The sequence below is a fragment of the Anabrus simplex genome, chromosome 14 (assembly GCF_040414725.1).
Source record: "Anabrus simplex isolate iqAnaSimp1 chromosome 14, ASM4041472v1, whole genome shotgun sequence".
In the NCBI taxonomy this organism is placed as follows: Eukaryota; Metazoa; Arthropoda; class Insecta; order Orthoptera; family Tettigoniidae; genus Anabrus; species Anabrus simplex.
This window is the reverse complement of record NC_090278.1, coordinates 75,205,913-75,230,495: the sequence shown is the minus strand read 5'-3', so window position 1 is coordinate 75,230,495 and position 24,583 is coordinate 75,205,913. Positions and strand designations below refer to the sequence as shown.

General features: G+C 41.3%; 1 protein-coding gene across 1 annotated transcript; it reads left to right on the top strand.

Annotated features, from left to right (window-relative positions):
- The first annotated feature begins 8,213 nt into the window (after positions 1-8,213).
- On the top strand, positions 8,214-22,549 carry LOC137502989 (uncharacterized). The gene is made up of 5 exons (XM_068230292.1): positions 8,214-8,337; positions 8,479-8,609; positions 13,253-13,366; positions 14,529-14,720; positions 22,502-22,549. The coding sequence occupies exons 2-5, from the start codon at positions 8,607-8,609 to the stop codon at positions 22,547-22,549; spliced, it is 357 nt and encodes a 118-aa protein (XP_068086393.1). The 5' UTR covers positions 8,214-8,337; positions 8,479-8,606.
- Positions 22,550-24,583: the final 2,034 nt, after the last annotated feature.

Genomic DNA, 24,583 nt, shown 5'->3' with positions numbered 1-24,583 from the left:
CAATATAAATACTATTTTACATTATTAGGCCGACGGCGGGAGGACACGAGGACATCCATGAGAGGATGTACCGGGACATGCACACTCCTGGTGTGTTCAGTACCGGTAGTAGAACGTATGAGCGTGACAGACGACTTCTTCACCAGTTCATGATTATAGGATCTCAGCAAAAGTGAAAATAGCTGCTTTAAAGGCTTGATACTGAAAAAGAAAGGATTTTTGGACAAACTGGAGGTCCAGAAGAGGAAGATCTTGAGAAAGATACTAGAGTAGAACGCAGCCCGGAAGGCGGTTTCGTTGCGCAGAGAGAGACAGAAGTATGAGGTGCGGTGATGCCAATTTGGCTACTCATAACAGCACGAAAGTGTAAACATTTTATTCATCCAGTTATATCTTGAATTTCAAAGCGATGACCTATATTTTTTGTGGACTTAAATGTTTCCTGAAAGTCTAAATTAATTTTTAACATCAAACCCCAAGAAAGTGTTGAGGAAAATTTTCGAGATATTAAGGAAGATAAATGGACGGGCCAGTTTCAATGCCATAGGATATTCGCCATTTTTATACATATCAAATTTGTTGTACGCAGAACATTTTTATTGAAATCATCGAGGTCCGTCACTGGCTTCTTCCTCTTAGAGTTCTTCCCTGGCGACCTGAACAATGCATTATTCTTATTTCCGTAGCTTGTTTTACCCTCTGTACTGTTCGCAGGCCGATACCGCACGCGAGTGCTGTCTTCTTTTGAAGCGTGGCAACATGGTGTTCCTCACCTTCCCCGCCACTAAACGCCTGCTGCTGCATGCTTACAAAATACAAATACACTCTAAATACTATTTCCCTCGTCTGTCGATGGAATACTTGTATTTTTGCTCTGCCTGGATCTATCGTACACACGCAAATAGTTCCCTAAATACGTTGATTATGATATTTACAAATAAAAACTCGAAACATTCACCCGTGACCCGCACAAACAGGCACCTCTTACTGAAATTATTCTATTGGCTCAGCGGAAAACACGTCATACTACCAAGCGCGTGAATGTTACTGCGCAACCCTCTTCAAACCACCTTCCCGGCTGCGTTCTACTCTAGTAGATGCCAAGTACAGAAGGTGACCAGACTAGGAGCTGTACAGTTATACTGAAAAAATCACAGACGTAGCCAGAAAGAGACGTCTGACTTTCTATGGACATGTCACGAGGATGAGCCCAACTAGGGATGACCTACCGGTTTATTAACTACTGGAAGAGTAGGAAGATAGGGACACCATGGCTAACAGAAGTCATGAAAGACTTACAGGAACTGGGAGTAACTGAAAACGACATCATAAACTGAGCACCTCGCAGAAAAATTATCACGTAAAAGCCTGTTTTCTAACTTTACAGAAGAGCAAGTTTTCATAAATTGGTTTTTCACTTCATAGTATGTTTAAACATTTTCACTAAATTGCCCAACGAGATAACAGTTAGTAGCCGGCCCCGTGGTGTAGGGGTAGCGTGCCTGCCTCTTATCCGGAGGCCCCGGGTTCGATTCCCGGCCAGGTCAGGGATTTTTACCTGGACCTGAGGGCTGGTTCGAGGTCCACTTAGCCTACGTGATTAGAATCAAGGAGCTATCTGACGGTGAGACAGCGGCTCCGGTCTCGGAAGCCAAGAATAACGGCCGAGAGGATTCGTCGTGCTGACCACACGATACCTCGCAATCTGCAGGCCTTCGGGCTGAGCAGCGGTCGCTTGTTAGGCCAAGGCCCTTCAAGGGCTGTAGTGCCATGGGGGGGATACCAGTTAGTATAATAACATTATTTCATTAAGTAGTATTCATATTTAAAACTTTGACGGGATCGACAGAGTAGAACACATGGCATTTGCAATTAACACCCTGTTCTTTGTTCTGTATAGATGTAAGACCTGATGATGGAAAGCGCTTACAAGCTCAGGAGGAGAGTATGTCCCGTTTAGAACTGTTGGAGAAGTATCTACCTGTGGTAGTGGAGTATCAGGTTATCGTTCCTCCTAATATGGTGAGTAACATTCAGAGTATAGTTTTAGATGTAAGGAGTGACGAGAGAAAGCCCCTACAAGGCTAGGAGGAGAGTATGTCCCGTCTAGAACTGTTGCAGAAGTATCTATCACTGGTAGTGGAGTATCAGGTTATCGTGCCTCCTAATATGGTGAGTAACATTCAGAGTTTACAGAAGGTCGTTCGGGATCTCTGGGGGCAATGTTTGAAGGGTATCTATATATTAACATTTTTTTAATGAAAACTAAAATTAGTCAGTCCGGCCATTCTATCCGCTCGATTTCCTTCATTGTTTTTTTTAACTGAAAGGTATTCATGCACCGATTTGGCATCATGTACTATAAATCCTTAACTTCCGCCTTCTCAAATTATTTGATTTTTCATTTTTTGTCTCTTTGAAGCAATCATATCTTCGGTTCTAATTGAGGTACGGAGTTAGTTTTTGCCTAAGAACACTCAGTGGATCACGCTCTTTCATTTAAGCTCTTAACTATTCAAATCGGTTGATTCTGAGGAAAGTTACGAGTGCACATTCAATTTCACGTCTCTTTTCTTCAACATTTTTTTCTCATTGAAGCAATCATATCTTTCGTTGTAATTGAGGTACGCAGTTCGTTTTGGTCTAAAACCACTCAGTGGATCAAGCGCTTTCTTTTGAAGTAACAACTACTTAAATGGGTAGATTCTGAGGAACGTTATGAGTACATTTGTCTCCATGACGAAGATCTTGAAGGACTTTTTAACAGTTCGGCGCGTAGTGTTGTTTCAAGGAACGTTTAATTCAATTTCTTTGTGTGATGTATTTTCAAGTGTTTTGTTGACATAATATTACAATCAATCAATCAATACTGATCTGCATTTAGGGCAGTCGCCCAGGTGGCAGATTCCCTATCTGTTGCTTTCCTAGCCTTTTCCGAAATGATTTCAAAGAAATTGGAAATTTATTGAACATCTCCCTTGGTAAGTTATTCCAATCCCAAACTCCCCTTCCTATAAATGACTATTTGCCCCAGTTTGTCCTCTTGAATTCCAACTTTATCTTCATATTGTGATCTTTCCTACTTTTATAAACGCCATTCAAACCTATTCGTCTACTAATGTCATTCCACGCCATCTCTCCGCTGACAGCTCGGAACATACCACTTAGTCGAGCAGCTCTTCTTCTTTCTCTCAATTCTTCCCAACCCAAACATTGCAACATTTTTGTAACGCTACTCTTTTGTCGGAAATCACCCAGAACAAATCGAGCTGCTTTTCTTTGGATTTTTTCCACTTCTTGAATCAGGTAATCCTGGTGAGGGTCCCATACACTGGAACCATACTCTAGTTGGGGTCTTACCAGAGACTTATATGCACTCTCCTTTACATCCTTACTACAACCCCTAAACACCCTCATAACCATGTGTAGAGATCGGTACCCTTTATTTACAATCCCATTTATGTGATTACCCCAATGAAGATCTTTTCTTATATTAACACCTAGATACTTACAATGATCCCCAAAAGGAACTTTCACCCCATCAACGCAGTAATTAAAACTGAGAGGACTTTTCCTATTTGTGAAACTCACAACCTGACTTTTAGCCCCGTTTATCAACATACCATTGCCTGCTGTCCATCTCACAACATTACCGCAGCAGGTCATGTGCTTTATTTCATTAACTCGAAACTTTGCAAATACAGCCGTGAGGATAGTAACGAACAACACCATACGTTGTACATTGCGGGTGGAGCCAGCGGGAAACTGCTGGTTTAGCTTATGAAAAGTCATGTCTCCACCAACGATCATGCTCAATTGGAAAGCCAACATTTCTAGCTATATCCCGACAACGTAATGCCGATAGCAGCAGACATTTTGCGCAGAACTAGCTATCTTATTCCACTCCTCCCTTTGCATAGGCCTTTGATAAGTGCGTGGACGTCTATTTCCTAAGGCCTTGTTTAGGAGTCCAAATGACGGAAGTCCATGGTGACCCCCCGGGTGCCTTCACCGGAATGCCTTCCCCTGTGGGAGGGGGCGGTAGAATAACACCCATGGTATCCCCTGCCTGTCGTAATAGGCGACTGAAAGGGGCGCCAGAGACTCTGAACTTTGGAGCGTTGGTTGGAAACCACGGGACCCGTAGCTGAGTCTTGGAATTGCTTCCACTTACTTGTGCCAGGCTCCCAACTTTCATCTATCCTATGCGACCTCTTTTGGTCAACTCTTGTTCTTTCCGACCCCGGCGCTATTAGCTTTGCGAGGACTAGGGAGTCTTTTTCATTTTCACGCCCTTCGTAGCCCTTGTCCTCCTTTGGCCGATATCTTCATTTTTCGAATTGTCGGATCCCTTCCATTTTCCCCTCTGATTAGTGTTATATAGAGGATGGTTGCCTAGTTGTACTTTCTCTTACAACAATAATCACCACCACCACCTCACCAGAATTATAATTGTATTTCCTTTACGTCCCACTAATTACTTTTTAAGGTTTTCGGAAACCTGACGTACCGGAATTTAGTCCCGCAAGAGTTCTTTTACGTGCCAGTAAATTTACCAACGTATTTAAGCACCTTCAAATACCACCGGACTGAGCCAGGATCAAACATGCCACGTTGGAGTCAGAAGGCCAGCGCCTCAACCGTGTGAGCCACTCAGCCCGACGCGAAAGGAATTGCACGGATTCCAGTTTCCATCTCCATTCTCTCTAAGAACAGGCGAATCGAACTAGAGGTCTGGCTGTATTCTTTATCGAATGTACCCGTACATGCTTTTTTTCGCCCTCCCATACAGTGCTGGGATCTGTCTGTCTGTTAGGTCATCAGCCCAGAGGCTGGTTGGATCCTCAAATAGCACCACCAAAGGCTATGCAGCTGTAGGGAAACCGCAAAAACCAATGGCAGAGCCCAAATGAGGCGTACTAGGCAAGATGAGGAGTGAGGTTGTTTGCCATTGCTTTCCTCACTGGACCAGAAGGTACCACTGCAGCACGACCGATCCTATGAGCAACACCTTTCCTAACACTCGGACACTAGTTGTGCCCCAAATGTCATTACTCAGCACCACCCATACCCCAGCAGCTTCCATATTGTCACAGCCATGGATGAGACTGGGACTTCCATCAAGAAATGGCAACAGGCGGAAGTGCTGGGATATCTGTGTTAAAACAGGTATGTAGAGTTCACCTTCACATTACTAGCGACACGGAGAATGGTTAACTTGCCACTGTAGCACTATCCAGCGATGATCATGAAACTCCTTGGAAAAGTTTCCTGGCATTCTTTATACAATGTTTGATCATTTTTTTTCTTTTTTGTCTCTAGGGCGGTAGTAAATTGAGCGGGATTTGTTACAGTCACTAGGGTACATATATACTTTGTCTAATGTCACCATATTTTTCCATCTGTCTCCTGTCAGATCGCCCTCATACAGCTTTCTTGCGTTAATGCGACGTTCCGAAATGTGACGAGGCAACAGCTTGTTACCTCGGCAGTGTTGCCAACTAATATTTTCAAGATCCACTAAATGATACAAAAAATCCGCTAAAATTCCGCCAAGAAATCCGATCTCAAATAATGAGCAATAATAATAATAATAATAATAATAATAATAATAATAATAATAATAATAATAATAATAATAATAATAATAATAATAATAATAATAATAATAATAATTTTAAAAGTAAATGTCTGCACTCACCTGATCTGTGAGTTTCACTGGGATTAACCCTCTGCCTGTGAGCTAAAACTTGTAGGCGTTTTACTGCCGGGTGCAAACTACTATAGATGAATCCCCTACCTCAAGGGCCACACACAAAACAGGCCAGTTCATTAAACGCTCTTCCTTCATAGCATAAATATAAACGCTACTCTCTCACAGTTTCCTTATCTGTCGTAATTCGTCAGCTAAGAGATAAGTACCCTTTCCCCACGCATTACAAATTTATGATACCATGATCTCATAACTTCAAATCCAAATAACATGTTTTCCTCATATGACTGCTAGCTCCTGACAAGAAATACGGAATAGTTCGGAGACAGACTGGAATACAAATTAAGAAAAAAGAACGTAAAATGGATATAACACTAAATTCCGCTATAATAAATCTCGAATTCCGCCAAAAAATCCGCTGTCCGCTAAATGATATATTTCTCCGCCGACAGTCTTCTAATTCCGCCAAATTTAGCGGAAAATCCGCTAAGTTGGCAACACTGGACCTCGGCGCTTATGCCGCTTTTCTAATCGCAGGTACTTTTTGATTATGGCGTTAACTGTTGAAACAGACATCCCCAACTTACGTGCGATAGTCTTTTGCGGGGCAGGGTTACCACCTAAAACACTTCTGGTGTACGGTTGGTGGCTGGTCGTAGAAATGCCTGTTTTCCCCCCCTTTGGGAATAAGCCCAGTCGGCCTTTGCCTGTTTTATTCAATTCAGTACTCATCCCGTTCTTTGATATCTTCCACATTCCTTTGATTGTCGAATAGCTATGTTAAGCATCGGAAGGGCTGTTATGTAGCCCTCCCAGTACGGGTGAATCCGCTTCGGCATCGTTAACGTCACGAAACTCTACACACACGTTCTCAGTACTGACGTTAGAGGTGGGGACGGAGCGAGTAATACCGATGAGTAATCCGGTTGTAGCGGTAGAGCGCACCACCGATCCCCTCCGCTTACAACTGCGAGTACTCGCGGAGGACCTGAGCACAGTGTAGCGCACAACACACGTACGAAAGTACCTGTATTCAATCTGTGTGTTTCGAATGTACGTATATATTTCCTACGCTTGTTATGTTTTGTAGATAATGTAAAGTCTGTTAGATTATATTTGTGGTGTTAGTATGATATTTAAGCATATTCGTAGATAGTAGTTATATTTTTAGAACATTTAAAGGAATTTAAAGAAATTTTTACCGAACGTTGTTCCACAAATGCCACGAAAACCGTCGGGTGCCTGGCAGGTTTTTGACATCACTGATAATAGGAAACACGCAAAATGCAAATTTTGTGGCCGCACATACGCGACGGGTGGTGGCACATCAAACATAATATAATATAATATAATATAATATAATATAATATAATATAATATAATATAATATAATATAATATAATATAATATAATATAATATAATATAATATAATAACTGTATTTATAGAAGCATGCTACTGAGAGCTGTTTGGCATTGGGACGTGTAGTAGTATGTTGTCAGATATGTTTTGTAATCACATTTGTAAAGAAGGACATTCCAGTCAACGTTCATTTACGTAATTACTTTTGTCATCCTGTAGATGAAATTATGTCAGTGTTTTTCATTATATTCTGATAAGATTCTTTATATTCAGGTTATTCTTCTCATTAACAGTGTACCGTATCACATGAACTTACGAAATAATTGTTAATACATTACTTTTCTGTTAACTTCCAATCCCCTTGTATACAAACCATTTCGTTAGGTATGCGCCATACTTTTTTTCACTATTCGAATGAGTTAACTATATGAGTTACTAACATTTATTCCACATACTACCTCCTACTCCCTAGCAGTTACGTATATAACAATTATAGTGAATATATATGCAGTTATTTACAGTTGTTACGTTGTGAGAGAAGGTTATTAATAGGAGGATGCAATACCTTCGCACTGCCATACCTATAACGTGTTTAAACGTCCCGCGTCAGGACATTCCCTCGGTAGTTCACTCGGTACTACCGGGTGATGACGTCACGATAACTGCTCCGCTCCGCTCCGTCCCCAGCACTAACTGACGTGAATCACCACTCCCCGTGTTGACGTGCTCAAGTTGATAACAGCGCCACCAGCGGCCTTCAAACTCGGAGCCAGAAATCCCGAACGACCTTGTGTAGTTTTAAATGTAAGGAGTGTTGATGGAAATCGCCTACAAGGCTAGCAGAGGAGAATGTCCCGTCTAGAACAGTTGGAGAAGTATTTACCTGCGGTAGTGGAATATCAGGTTATCGTTGTATGGTCGGACATGCTCATGGTAGTGTAGCTTGCGGTTCATAATACCAGAAAGTTTTCACTTTGAAGGTGTATAGTACTCTTAAAAGTACGGTCGTGTGTGCAAAAACTGATTTAGTGAAATGAAAGTGGCCTGGGAATGTGTTAGGGCGGTTTATTTTGTTGTAGAAGTGTAGCATTTATTTCTTTTAAATCCCTTAGAAATTTTGAAGTAAGGTTAGGTATGGCCGAAAATAAGAAGCACAGAAGGGATATGGCGCGATCTTCAGTTGTCCAGGGACAGTGTGCAGCTATCAACGACGTTTATTATACTATTCCCTAAATACACCTACCTTTCCACTTATTAAGCTATGTAAGTGAAATTTCACCAAATTAAGTATTAGGTAATGTCATAATCTCATAGATATATTTTAGATGTTTAGTTTTAATCTTAATTCATACACGACATTAAAATATATCTTAGGTTTCTCTTATGTGTTCTCTTCCCTGTTAGAGTTTAGTTTTAGAAGTAAGGAGTGATGATTGAAAGCGCCTACAAGGCTAGGAGGAGAATGTGTCCCATCTAGGACTGTTGGAGAAGTGATTGTGGTAGTGGAGTATCAGGTTATCGTGCCTCCTAACATGGTGAGTAACATTCAGAGTTTAGTTTTAGAAGTAAAGAGTGATGATTGAAAGCGCCTACAAGGCTAGGAGGATATTATGTCCCGTCTAGGACTGTTGGAGAAGTATTTAACTGCGATAGTGGAGTATCAGGTTATCGTGCCTCCCAATATGACGAGAAATATTCATGGCTTCAGTGGCGACTTGTGACATTTTAAACCTCTGTACTACTACAAACGTAACAAAAAATTATAATAGCACTCACCCTAATGACGAAAACTGAAGTCCATTCGCCTTTCTTTTCTCATAGACGTACAATTTCGCCTTCCGATCAGCCTGAACAGTTGAAGACGGACGGGCGAAACTAACGCGTATAGTGTAGCCGGCCGGCTAGTTGTTTGGACTGTTAAGCCCTATTCACAATGCAAACGTAACGTAAAGTTAACTTAAAATTAATGTTAACTTAGAAGTTTGCGGCCATGTTATCTCATGGGACCATTCACAACGGGCCGACATAAATTTAACTGCGAGTATGTAAAATTAAAGGATTGCAAACTCCAAGCTCTTAAGGTTAATTTAACTTTACTGCTAATCAGAACAGACGTAAACATTGTTTTCTGTGCGTTATATATTGACTTATTTCGAGAAAACGCTTGTAACTATCTTTCAAAACAATCCTTGTTTATGTGTGTGATAAAAGAAGAAAGAACTACAAAGACGCTGTATTGAAAGAGAATGCGTGGAAATAAATTTGACGGTAAATGGCGGGAGACAAACTCGCAGCGCTGGCGACTGGGCGAGTGATAATTCCCGTCATAGATAAAATAATGTCCCTCTATATTTCATTACATTATGACAGACTACTAGTTTACGTACACGATATCGTACAAAAACATCAGAGCAGAGTGTGATAGCTAGGCGCATAGATGTTATAGAAATGGGCACACGAATCGTAAGATATTGTCAAACAGTTCAGGTTTCATCCGCATGGACAAAACAAACTCATCCTCATCATCAGTTTTCCACTCCAGTTGCCCGGGTGTGGTTTACGAGCTCTCTCCACTTCTGTCTGTCCATGTACCACTCTTCTCTCAAGACGACATCCCAGCTGACTCCTCTTGTTCCTATGTCCTCTTTCACTTGGTCCAGCCATCTCTTCCTAGGTCTTCCTACCGGTCGTTTTCTGGCCACGACTGTGTGTAGTCATTGTTTTGCTTTCCTTCTATCGTCCATTCGTTTGACATGGCCAAACCATTTCAAACGGGCCCTTGTTACTTTTTCATTCAGGGATGGGTACACACCAGCTTCCCCCCTTTTCCTTTCATTCCTTATCCTGTCTCTTTTTGTCTTCTGTACCATATGAGGGTCATTTATTTTAGTGGACTACCGAAATCGCCTTGAGATAACTTTGTTTGAGCAAGAGATGAGCCCATTTTCTGCGTCGTTGTTTATTCCACCTTTTCAGGTACAAAGCTCCAAGGAGCAAAGCAAGGGATGTTTGAAGTAACATAAATTCCGCTAACACGTTGTTTGATTCCATCGTGGTATTAAAAATATAACTGCGAGATAACTTAAAACCCGACTTTCCTGGTAATAACACGGCAATGTTTTGATTGGCTGCTTTACGCTCATGTTACGTCCCTCTGTTGTGGAAACCACAAATTTTACGTTAATTTTATGGTTACGTTACGTCGTTAAGTTTACGGTTGCGTTTGCCTCGTGATTGGAGATGTAGACTGTGAGAATTCCGTCAGCTCTAGCTGCAGGACGTGGTGCCTGACAGGTGGAACGGACGTCTGTGTGGGTGGGGATAACAGCCGACCGGTAGGCCAAATGGTCAGTCGGTCTATTGTAGTCTCCGCGTGGATAGTGAAATATGATATTTCTCTCGCATTGCAGTCATGACCACGGAGTCAAACGCATTTTTAATTTGTATTTATTCAGGGATTCAGATATCTCCCTCTGTTGTGGAAAATAACAAGTAAAGGAGTAGGTTCATCCATAAGTTCTTTCTTTCATTCTTTCTTGATCTGTTTACCCTCCAGGGTTGCTTTTTCTCTCGACTCAGCGAGGGATCCCACCTCTACCCTCTACCGCCTTAAGGGCAGTGTCCTCGAGCACGAGACTTTCGGTCAGGGGATACAACGGTGGAGGAGGACCAGTACCTCGCCCAGGCGGTCTCACCTGCTATGCTGAACAGGGGCCTTGTGGGGGTGGGTGGGAGATGGAAAGATTGGAAGGGATAGACAAGGAAGAGGGAAGGAAGCGGTCGTGGCCTTAAGTTAGGTACCATCCCAACATTTGCCTGGAGGAGAATTGGGAAACCACGGAAAACCACTTCGAGGATGGCTGAGGTGGGAATCGAACCCCCCTTCCACTCAGTTGACCTACCGAGGCTGAGTGGACCCCATTGCAGCCCCCGTACCACTTTTCAAATTTCGTGGCAGAACCGGAAATCGAACCCGGGTGGCAGCTAATCACACTAACCACTACAGCACAGAGGCGAACTAATAATTTTTTATTATTAAAATATTCAAATTGACTTGCAATACAAGGAAAACACGGGATAAACAATCTGAACTGTGTTCTGGTTGCACCTTTTAGCACTCTCTCCCACCTCATGTTTTTGCTTCTTTGCAACGTTTTATTCCAGAAAATCAAACTCTACTCTTATCCCGTTGACTGTTTTATAAATGGACAAATCTTCTATTTTCTGTATGTTTTGCCGGATTGAGTGGCTCAGACACTTGAGGCGCTGGCCTTCTGACCCCAACATGGCAGCTTCGATCTTAGCTCAGTCCAGTGGTATTTGAAGGTACTAAAATACGCCAACCTCGTGTCGGTAGATTTACTGGCACGTAAAAGAACTGCTGTGGGAGAACTAGTAGTATTTATTGTAATATTTTCTTTCCATAGAATTGCTTGTTGTACTCTTGTTATTTGTTGTTGTTGTTGTTGCTGTTGGGTAATTATGTTAACTTTACTTTATTATTACACTACTGTAAGTGACCATTGTCACCGGTATATTTCCCATTTGCGATGTATTTTTGATAATAATAAATAATAATAAATAATAATAATAATTATAATAAAGGTAGAAAAAGTCAAGAGCTTCAAATATCTTGGTGAGATGATCCAGTCTAATGGCTTAGAATAGGAGGCAATCAAGGTAAGAATCAGAAAGATGGAATTAGCGTACCTGTTGACGAAAGATGTGTACAACAAGAAATCATTAAGTCTGAAAACAAAACTAAGGCACTATAACACTAGGATCAAACCAGAAGGACTATATGCTGCTGAGACGTTGGATTTAACAAGCAGAGGATTGCTGGAACAACTGGAGAAGGAAGAAGATTCTGGGACCTATGTATGTTGGTAAAAAAACGAAGATTAAGATCTAACAAAGACTTACGCATACAAAGAGACTGAGGGAATCATAGAGTCGATGAAGAAGACATGAATACAATTTTATAGACATCTCCTACGTATGAATCAAGAAAGGCTGACTCGAAAACTCGTTATATATTTGGAAGGGAAAAAGACCGTTCCCAGGTGGTTTAGGAAGATACATGCTGATATGGTGAGAATGGGCATTAGTCATGAAGACATCCACAAAAAGAACCACTTTCGACAGTTAGTTTCAGACTTCAGACGCTTCCGAGAAGAAGGAGAAAAGAAATCTTCAAAAGTGATTTTTTCAGAAGAAAGAAGGAAGCAGATAAACAAACGAATGAAGCTATGTTGGTAGAAGATCAAAGCCAATGGAGGGAAGGGATGATGCAAGATACCGTAGTTTTTACTCCGTGGTCCATAGCGGCCAAAATCGAACAGAAGAAAAAGAAATTCTCCGGCACCTCGCCGTCTCCAAAAAAGACTTGAAAGTAGTCGGGAGTCAAACCCGGGACTCCGCGGGTGGCAGCTAATCACACTAACCACTACACCATAGAAGTGGACTCTTTATACAGTTACAAGAGGATATTTCACTTGGGATCTAATAAATTGAATAATATGTTTTACAACGTTTATACTAATTTTTCTTTTTTCTTTTTACATTTCTTCATATCTATTACATTCTCTGAAGTGCACTGTTACATGATGAAGTGAATGTAGCTTCCGTCATACTAAAAATATCAACATAGGGTTGAATATTATTGTAAAGTCTCATTGCTCTGTTTATTGGGGAGTTCTTATGAATTTCACTCTTAGTCTTTGAAACAAAGAAGATTATTTTAGGACGACTTAGTTTTTGTGGTGCACAGAAAGAGACTGACTGCAACATAGTTGAGTCATCAATTTCATTTTATTTTTTCTACAGGAAAGTAAAATCTTTGTAATTTAGTCTTTGGCGTAAACTACTAACACCACGTTCCTTCAGTATATTTAAATAATTTATGAATGTTGGGTGATTTCCTGTGATTTTGTAAGTCATGACGTTTAGAACGCCTTAACGATCATGATCACATGGTGGGCTTGTAATTACAACCCATATTTCGTCTTATTCTCTGGAAGATTCCGCGATCGCCCTCTGAGAATATCAAGCACTGTTAAGACGCACTAATTAAGTCCACCCATTGTTTTAATACAACTTCCTGTTAATGGGCTGAAGCTCTGGAATCCGTTCAACGTTTTTTTAAAAACTTTTTAACGACATTTTTCTTGGTTTTCAGGTCATCGGCATATGTATCAAAGGTTCCAGTTTACGACACAAACTCTCAGACTATATGAAACACTGTCTTATTGAGGAAGGGGGGCTTGACTTCGAGTGCATGCTGGGTAATATGGTGAGTATTTAACTCATGATTATCTGTATAAATAAAATTGCTTGGCTCATGGTTATCTGTATAAATAAAATTGCTTGACTCATGGTTATCTGTATTAAAAAAATTGCTTGACTCATGGTTATCTGTATTTAAAAAATGCTTGACTCATGGTTATCTGTATAAATAAAATTGCTAGACTCATGGCTATCTGTACAATTAAAATTATTTGATTCATGGTTGTTGTTGATGTTTGAGTCATCAGGCCATAGACTGGTTTGATGCAGCTCTGTGCTAACATTTTCATTTCTATGTAACTACTACAACATCTTAAATCTGTTCTAATCTGTTTGTCATATTCATCCTCATCAAGACTTGCAGATCGCCTACGGGCGTCAGATCAGAAAACATGCACCTGGCGAGCCGAACATATCCTCGGATACTCCCGGCACTAAAAACCATACGTCATTTCATTTCTTTATTTCATCTCTCCTTCTCGTCACATGTTGCCCAATCTTTCTCCTCTCACCAATTCGATTCTGTAACTCTTCATTCGTGATTGGATCTGTCCATCTCATCGTCAGTATTTTTCTGTAACACTACATTTCAAAAGCTTATATTCTCTTTCTTTCTGAGCTAGTTATCGTCCACTTCTATACAATGCCACGCTTCAGACGAAAGTCTTCAAACCATCTGTCTAATTCCTATATCAATGTTGGAAGTGAGCAAATATCTTTCCTTAAGAAAGGCCTTCTTTCCTTGTGCTAGTCTGCATTTCATATCCTCCTTACGTCTGCCATCGTTAGTTATTTTACCAATCAATTAACAATATTCATCTACTTCCTTTAATACTTCATTTCCTAAACTATTATTATCTGCGTCACCTAACTTCGTTCGACTGCACTCCATTACTTTTACTTTGGATTTATTTATTTTCATCTTATCCAAGACTATGTCCATACCATTCAGCAATTTCTCTAGATCTTTCGCAGTCTCAGATAAAATAACATCATCGGAAAATTTCAGGTTTCTGATTTACTCTCCTTGGACTGTGATTCCCTTTCCATATTCCTCTTTGCTGCCGGTTCTATATAAACACTGAGAAGGAGGAGGGAGGAGAACTGCAGCCTTGCCTCACTCCATTCTGGAGAATTACTGGACCTAAATGTGGTACTTTGTGCTTCAGGTGACGCATGATGGGCAAGACGCTGTGGAGGAACTGATCAACGAAATACCAGACCCGATTGTTCAGACGGACGCCTTATTTGGATTTCGAGACTGTAGGGATTGGTGGGAACTGGAACAGCAAGCAGATCCTGAACTTCGGGACAGCGAGGCTATGTTGTGGGGCCGCTGTCTATCTCAGATACTTAGTGTGGTGAGTATTGAGAACTGTTGTGCTCAGTAGACATGGGATTTGGATTCAAATGAACGATCGTGCAATCGGATTGGCGGAGAAAATGAGGTTAGTTTTTACTTCCCTGCGCGCAATTCAGATTCAAGAACTTACCGTGTTTGATGTGCCAGAGAGCCAGTCGCTGCCTGTGTCTTTGCGGAGGGGGGTGGGGGTGGGAAGTGGGAGACAGAGGTTTACATATGAGACATGATTTACATTTGATAACAACGACATTTACAATAAGATACAAAAGTTGAAAACTAGAAAAGCGGCTGGAATTGATAACATTTCTGGGGATATACTAAAGATAATGGGTTGGGATATATTACCATAAGTATTTATTTGATTATTGTTTGGATGAAGGTGCTATAGCAAATGAATGGGGAGTTGTTATAGTAGCCCCTGTGTATAAAGGAAAGGGTGATAGACATAAAGCTGAAAATTACAGGCCAGTCTGTGGAACATGCGTTGCATGTAAGCTTTGGGAAGGCATTCTTTCTGATTATTAGACATGTTTGCAAAATTAATAACTGGTTCGATAGAAGGCAGTTCGGGTTTAGGAGAGGTTATTCCATTGAAGCTCAACTTGTAGGATTACCTCAAGATATAGCAGATATCTTGGATTCAGGAGGTCAAATGGACTGTATCGCGATTGACCTGTCTAAAGCATTTGATAAAAATTTGGATCATGAAAGACTACTGGCAAAAATGAGTGCAATTGGACTTGACAAAATAGTGACTGAATGGGTTGCTATATTTCTAGAAAATAGATCTCAGAGAATTAGAGTAGACGAAGCTTTATCTGACCCTGTAATAATTAAGAGGGGAATTCCTCAAGGCAGTATTATCGGACCTTTATGTTTACTTATATATACATACATAAATGATATGAGTAAAGAAGTGGAATCAGAGATAGGCTTTTTGCGAATCATGTTATTCTGTACAGAGTAATAAATTACAAGATAGTGAGCAACTGCAAAATGACCTCGATAATGTTGTGAGATGGACAGCAGGCAATAGTATGATGATAAACGGGGTTAAAAGTCAGGTTGTGAGTTTCACAAATAGAAAAAAGTCCTATCTGTTTTAATTATTGCGTTGATGGGGTGAAAGTTTCGTTTGGAGATCATGCAGATCAGAACAGATTGATTGATTAAGGTAATGCTCGGTGCGAATTCACGTTTCTCGTTCGTTTCGCATAGCCACTTCCCAGCCCCAGTAGGCAATGCACATTTTGTTCTGCACAAATTGACTGCTATGCGAACCCCGTAGAAAGGGGAGATGAACTTGTAACAAGAATACAGGAAGCTTTCCAGATCGTTCGTGCTACACCACACACCCTCAAAGTCCAAAGGTCATTACTACACCGTTGTGAACTGTGCATCGAAGTAGGAGGAGGGCATCTTGAACATCTACTCTCATCAAACCATTGGGCATGTTGTTTTCTTTGTTCATTATTTCATTCCATTTACAATGTTGTGAGTGAAGGAATACACAGTAGTGGGGCAGCAGCTTTGTATCTTCGAGCATGTTAAATAATGAAGAACGTTACTGCGACGAGCAGATGAGAGGAGAAACGATCTGGTGCATTCCTTCACTGACAAGTGTGTTCTTGAACTGTGTGTCCAGTTACGGCAGTTTAATAAACGAACTTTGTGTAATGCCTGTAAGAGAGAAGGACAATCCTGTGGGTGTCTAACGAGGAAACTTGTGCATACGTGCGGAACATTACCTCTGTCTCTATCATACACCCCACTGCCCCTCCCTCCCCTTCTATTCCCTGAAGCACGGTACGGCTTGCGATCGTACTTCTACCTCCAAGACCAGTCAATGTACCTGCTAAGGATATTTGTTCTCAGCTACATCGAACCATCTTGGCGTTCTGGGAATCGGAGTGGCTAGATATCCGAAATCCCAACAAGCTGAGAGCAATTAAGAAGACAACTACCGTGTGGCGGTTCTCTTTCCGACCTTCACGGAGAGAGGCCATAGTACTGTGCAAGCTGAGGATAGGTCATTTACGATCCACGCACTCTTATCTCCTGAAGAGGGAAGACCCCCCAGTGTATTGTTGTGGTGCCGACTTCACTGTGGCCCACATCCTCACAGAGTGCGCCGATCTCACTGGCCTAAGACGGAGCATCGGCCTGGAGGAAACACTCGAACGCATACTAGCCGATGACGCGACTACTGCTGATCTCGTCATCCGCTTTATGTGCGACAGTGGACTTATCAACATACATATACATACATTATCATTATAGACTGTTATGCCTTTCAGCGTTCAGTCTGCAAGCCTCTGAGAATTTACTAAACGTCTCCACAATCCTCGATTTGCAACTAGTGTTGTGGCCTCATTTAGTTCTATACCTCTTATCTTTAAATCGTTAGAAACCGAGTCTAACCATCGTCGTATTGGTCTCCCTCTACTTCTCTTACCCTCCATAACAGAGTCCATTATTCTCCTAGGTAACCTATCCTCCTCCATTCGCTTCACATGACCCCACCACCGAAGCCGGTTTATGCGTACAGCTTCATCCATCGAGTTCATTCCTAAATTTAGGAATGGACTTATCAAGGGTATATAAATTACAAGTGTACTGTTACTCAGGGAACGTACGTTCACTTTTGATACGCTAGTAATCTTTTCGGCCTAATTCTATATTTTTTTGGTTTTATTTTGTACTGCGTTTCAAATTCCTACGTTGAATAAATAATTTTATTTTATATTTTAAATTTCTTTTCCACTAATTTGTTCAGAGAGGATGATTACCTCGTTGTACTTCCTCTTAAAACAAAAATCACCACCAATCACCAGCATGGCATAGCAAATACGGGGAGATCGTCAATTTGAATCGTGCACCCGGTAGTAAAAATGTAACATTTCCTCCACCAGTCCGATTGCACCATCATTCTTAACACGACACGAAGAGCGTCCCTGATGTTTTTTGTCGGTAGAGTTCTGATACACCGTGTATTTTGGGATTAGAGCATACATTTCAGATTTCGGATTTATTGTGCATGTTTTCGACCTTTATTATGCATGCGTAACGTGTTTTACAAGCTGTCTTCAAGAAAATGTTCAGTAATGAACGCCCTGAACTCTTTCGGCAATGAAACGATTGAAAGTGGAGTGGCACTTATCAAGACACACTTCCAAATAATACCAGAATAAATCCAGAGAAAAATTGTGGGCAGCCAGAACAAGTCATCTTCAAACATGGACAAAACCAGCTGAATACTTACCAACCGGACAAAACTTGGACTGGATCACATGGAGATCACTGAACAGGTTAGGAAATGGGGATTTTTTGGATGTATCTCCACTATGTGAATGCGGAGAGGTGCAGACTACCAAGCATCTGTGTCAGTGCTCGTGTTGCCCTGATTCTTGCAGTGAGGAGAATTTGCTCAAGGCACAAGGAAATGCAATCACAGTTGCTCGTTTCTGGTCAAAGACTATTTAATACCATTTTTGTATATACAGTAAAACCTCGTTAATTCGAAGTCGTTGGGACTCAAAAATTGGACTTCGAATTACGTGATTTCGAATTAACCGCTAATTCGCAATTCAGAAGTACCAACCCTTGCCGCGTTACAAAATATTCTAAGGCCCGTTAAAGCATGCAGTTAACCTTGATTCACAGTTTATACCTTTCAAATGCCATGAAAAAAGAACTATTTCCTAAATGTATCCAAGAAGGTGCAATTACAGTATTCAAATAATGCACTCGGATATCTCACTGGTAAACATAACCTCACGCATCGAAAGAAAGAAAAGAAAAAACGATTCAAAGACGATGAGAAATTTATGCTGGCTCCCATGTGCAAGTGCTTTATTAATTGGATTACTATACTGTATGCATTTTAGATGCCTTGTATTTACACAGAAAGTAACCGATGCTCTTAAAATCGAACTTTCCTATGACTATCCCCGGACGATTTCCCGCCATGGCACTTCTCTCGTATTTGAGAAATATAAACACTTGCCGCGTCACAAAGTATTCGAAGACCCATTAATACATGCAGTCACCTCGATTCACAGTTTAAACCTTTCAAATGCCATGGAAAAAACGATTTCCGAAACGTATCCAACAAGGTGCATTTACAATGTTCAAATAATGCACTTGGATAAATCACTGACAAACATAACCTCACGCAACGAAAGAAAAAAATCGCACAATTCAAAGACGAGGATAAATTATGCCGGTTCCCCTGTGCAAATGCATTATTTTTTGGATTTCTGTACTCTTTGCATTTTTAGATGCTATGTACTGGCATGGAAAGTGCCCGACGCCCTTAAAACATTGTAGCTTATCGAATTCTCCTATGGCGAGGCGATAAAGTATCTCGCATCCATGTGCACTACTATGACCCCCATCCCTCACCCTTGTACGATTTCCCGGCTGGCAATTTCTCCTTTAAAACCATAAGACCGTTTGGGCTCGCATTAAAATAAAGCAAGGCAGTTTCACCGGCAATGAAAATATTGTTCGGTGCGTACGAATTTATTATATGAGCCACGTTTTTTCGTCAACTGTTGGTATCGCCAGTGTTCGCGGATTCTGTTTTCCCGCACACTGCCTGTTGCGTGATATTACGGCGTTCCTTAAAAGGTTGAATACAAAAGAATTCCGATTTCATTCAACTTAGCAATCATGAAGCGCACTGTAGACCCACCGAAGTGAGTGTAAATGCGGAAAGCTACCCCTCCACGTTCCGGAACGCGCGTTCTATTATGACGCGCAACGGATCAATTTCGAGTTGAAATTACTCTGTAACGTACTATTGTTTTAAAATGTAAAGGCAGTTTCGAATTAAAAGTCTGAATTTCGGTAATGGGGCCGACATTGTACTACGAATTACGAATTATCCGTATTTCGAATTAAACAATTGAAATAACATGCAAAACTGTATCTCATGTTTCCGGGAACGAGAGCTTCTTCGAATTAGGCGGGATTTTGAATTAACCGATTTCGAATTATCGAGGTTCTACTGTATATGTATAAATTCCTTCTGTTCCATTGTTACTAAATTGTAATGTAAAAACCAAAAGAAATATTATATTGTATGCTTCTGACTCGAGTAAAAAACTAGAATCAATCAAGAAACTACACGCGGATTGCGTCTTGGTAATTCACTGGACATTATGGAGAACGTGAAGTGAGAACTGAAAGGTATCCCAGGAATCCTCGGAATGCGAGCGCAAACAAAATATCGTGATGTCCTTAAGGGGAAATCCGGGCTACGACATCATGGTAGCATAAACAAATACTGTATTTGGCTGGTACTAATATTGTGGGTTTAACAGCTAACTCGCTCCCGAATTCAAGTACTGCCCTGTCACATCCGTAAATGTAGAGGGATCATTCTCCGCACTGTAGCTATTTTTAACAGAAAAACGCTACAGATTTAAACCAGAAAACTTGAAGAAGACTGTTGTGGTGTACTGAACAGAAAATTATGGACAGGAAAAGCAGGATGTGCAGTGTGAAATGAAACAGGAATGTGTATTTAAGTGTGTTTCTTTACGTTTCTGGGTTTTTGTACGGTTTTCTTACAACATTACCTTTTGATTCATCATGTGTGTAAATTAACATTAAATTAAATTAACATCTATCAGACATTTGCCTATTATTTTAACAGTGAACACTGATAGATTTATACATCTCACAAACTATGCACGGACTGTTTGTACTCGCGGAAAAGCCGCTTTAAGTAGTGTGACCTTTTGTTTTTCATTCAGGTTTTATGTATTGGTGTGGGTGAATCGCGTGAGTTTAATAAACGAATGTTAAAGCCGGTCTCCACTGATTAACATTTAACAACAACATCTTAAAACTGTTAAAAGTTATCTAGTGACACCACCAATATATTAAACTGTTAAATGTTAAATACTGTTTCGTTTGGCATTGTGACCGCACTTATAAACATTTATACACAGCTTGTTCTCCATATCAGTTTGTGATAATACATTCAGGTGGTGTCTTGGATTTTCAAACAAGGACAATGGACTCAGATGAAGATTTGGCCTTTGTTATAGCCACTGTTGCTTCTTACAGAATTCTGAGAAGTACGAAGGGCGTACTGTATTGTTTTACACTTTATTTTTCTACCCAAATGAAGTACATTACACATCAGTTGTTATGTCCACCTTCTCAACATAATCTCCTTGTAACTGTATGCAATTTTGCCATCGATGTGTCAGTCTCTCCAGATCATCCTGCTATGTACCCATGCCTTGACAGCTGTGTCCAGTTCTGCAAAATCCGAAACACGGCCACCACGCAGAGGTTTCTTCATGATAATCACTTGGTTCGACATTCCTTTGGCGGTAGACTGCCCCTGCATCGATTGTTGTTTCGTTTGTGGCTTATGGTAATAGAGCTATGTCTCATCACCAGTCAAAAGCCTAGCCATGTAGTCGGCTGGATCTTGATCATGGCGTTGCAAAAGTTCTCTGCACACGTCCACACGCCTCTTCTTTTCGTCTGCAGAAAAGAGTCTAGGCACCCGCGTGTATAACACCTTCCCCAACTGTAATTGGCCGTGCACGATCCGATGCAGGGTGTTTCGGCTTAGTCCCGTGGCTGCCTCCATTTCCGTAAATGTGATGCATTTGTTTCCTTGGATGGCCTGTTCAACCCGGGCAATGTTGGCTGGTGTTGACACTGTCACATTCCTTCCATAATGGTGTCCTTGTCCACCGATGTGCGCCCTGTTTTCCAACCTTCCACCCAGTTGTAAACTGTTTTCCATGACGGCGCATGTTCTCCACAGACTACCACCAAGCGCCGATGAATTTCTGCAGTGGCCACGCCTTCTTTCCATAGGAACCAAGTCGTATAGAGCTGTCCCTGACAGCTGCTTTCCATGTTGCCTGCTCCTACGCTAACAGTGTTGTTATGAAATGGCTATGACGAGTGCATTCGTTGGCCCCTGTGCGTGTGCTGCTACCAAACGGTGGAACAGGACACAAATTACACGTCACCACTTTCAAAAGTGAAATGTGAACCATACCCGGACGTACAAAAAATAAAGTGTAAAACAATATAGTACGCCCTCGTATGTTGTTGTTGATGATGATGATGTGATGCTTCTTGATGTTTAAAGGGGCTTAACATCTACGTTATCGGTCCTTCTTGAGAAGAAGGAGTGAAGAATGTGGGTGCGACAGTACGCGAGTAGAAGGCACAATGTGGATTACATTCTAAATGAGCTTAAAGTAGAAGACAGGTTTTGGTTCAAAACTTTCTGAGAATGTCTGGGCATGATTTTAATGCAGTTTACCTTTACGAACTTTGCCGAAGCCATGCCAATACCACACGACGAACGAATTGATTTAACTTTTCTAATCCTACCGGAAAACACACCAACATGTTAAGTCAATTAGGTCAACTATGAACCAAATGTTCGTATACATGTCAATTTCAACATGTCATTTTTAACACGTTGTTCAGTGAAGACCCAAGTTTATATTTGCATTCCGTATGTGTTTAATAGAATGAAAATAAGGGCATACTTAAATGCATATTTCGCCACTTTTTGCAGCATAGTTGCATGCTTATATTGGTGATTTGTACAGCATATACATCCGATGACTAGTGCTTAGAATAGTGGGACAGGTTTGGAAAGGATTCTATTCATAGCGAGATTTAATGAGATAAAAGGAGTAGCAGCGGCTCACTCACTCAAGTAATTAAATATACATTAAACCTAATGTATGCCATAATTCATTGCTTCTTTGTTTTTTTTTGTTCCAGTCTTGTCATCGTCGTGTCACGGACCTCATTCGTATAGCGCTAAGCTGAACAATCAGGAACATTATTTGTGACTTGATGTCATTGGCCTTTTCGCACATGGTGACTCAAGGTTCTTTGTATATTGATTCTTAAAGGAAAATACGTGCCAGCTGTTTATTTACTGATTTTATTGCTTGTTTATTTGATAGTCAACTTCTTCCTATTTCCTGACATGTTGTATAGTGGCATATCAAATTATATTTTGGAATAAAGAAAAACATTTTAGAAAAGAAAATTTATTTATGTTTTAGACGCGCATGTGGATTATCCATTATTTGTACAAGAACTTCAGTGTAGTGAAAATATTGGAGAATAATAAGATTAAGGAATGTTCGATGCAGTGGCGAATATATAATACAATATATGCACCGCATGCTCTAAGGTACGTAGGCCATCCAGAAATTAAGTTTCCCTATTTATTTTCTTGTAAAGGTATTTCGCCGGGAAATATGGACGCCACCTGGTGTCAGTAGCGCAGCAGCAGTGGAACGAAATGGCGGCTCGTGTTCTTTCTCTGGCCGCCTGCGAGGTTTTCTGTGGTTTCCCCATTTTCATACCTAGCAAATATTGCAGCTGTAGCTAATAATAATAATAATCGTATGGCCTCAGCTACCGTTTGCAGACATTTCGATTTGACGCCATCTGGCTGTCTGCTCGTCAATTTCGACGTTCCGTTTTACTCTGTCTGCCATCTAGCGGACCTAGAGTAAACCGGATCTCTCTTGGGCGTCTATGGCTGAGATTTAATTAATTTTGTCGGGTAAATACCAAATGTATCACCAGAGATCTTTTACATGCCGACATCGTACGACATGGAGTGTCGATTGGACTTTTTTCCGCCCTTCAAAAATCCGACTACCTCTGCCGGGTTTGAACCCGCTAACTTGGGATCCGGAGGCCGACACTCTACCACGGATCCACAGAGGCAGCTACAGCTGTAGCTTAAGGAATGTTTCTACTCTATGATCATCTTCTTTATCTCCTCAACCTTACATGGTTGCTAGGAAGCATTGTCACCTTCACGACAGAGATATTCTCTCCAGTGCTAACTTCTTTACAGTTGTGTACGGTCTACCATTCTTGATGTCCGTCATAAATTATTTTCTTGGCCTTCCTCTTCTCCCTTTAGCTTCCATTCTTCCCTCCATCAGATTGGTGCACCAGTCAGGTGATCTTCGAATCTATTATTTCCAATCTTCTTACCAGCTGGTATTTTTCATTCAAACTTTTTGTTGTGGTGCCACCTCACCTGCCTGTCTCTTCCGCCTGCTCGCCTGTATATATACCGCAGGTGGGCTGACGTCATAGTCTCGTCAGCGTGCTGGCTGGGAAGTATGTCGTGTTCCCAAAGACTTGCTGTGTAACGCGCTGACTTCAAACAGGTCTGAAACACGTTGTTTCGATCATCCTATATATCAGGCGTGATCAAAAAGTTTCCGTTTGAGGACGTTGCTGCAGCGGACATGTCGTATAATCACGGACATGTAAGGAAAGGGATTAATGCGGCAGTCGTGACGTGCCAAGGTGCGTGCGTTAAATGCGGACACGTGAACTATGGCGACGTTATCACCAAATGCGTCCAAACAGGACCAATGTGCTGTTATTATTTTCTTGGCTGCCGAAGGACAAACACAGGTGGGCATCCATCGGAGAATGAAGACTGTGTTTGGAGCAGCATGTCTGTCGAAATGATGCACCAAGTTCCGTGCGGGTCGCGTTTCGACACAAGACGCCGGTCGATCCAATACGGACAGCGCGGTGGATGAGGCGATTAGGGCAGGCCGGCGCATAACCATTCTTGCGTTAGCAATGAATCTCGGCATCTCAAAAGAGGGCTTGAAGGGTTGACACTTTCTGTCGGACGAGGATGTGCAGCAGTTGGATACGGACCCCTTCCCGCAGCAGGGCACAGTGTTTTACCACACGGGGATCTTCAACCTGCTGCATCGGCGGGATGAGTACCTTAACGCTCACGGCGATTTTACCCGATTGGCATCCCGATTCAGGAGTGTACGGACGTCGAACGGAAAATTTTTCATTGCC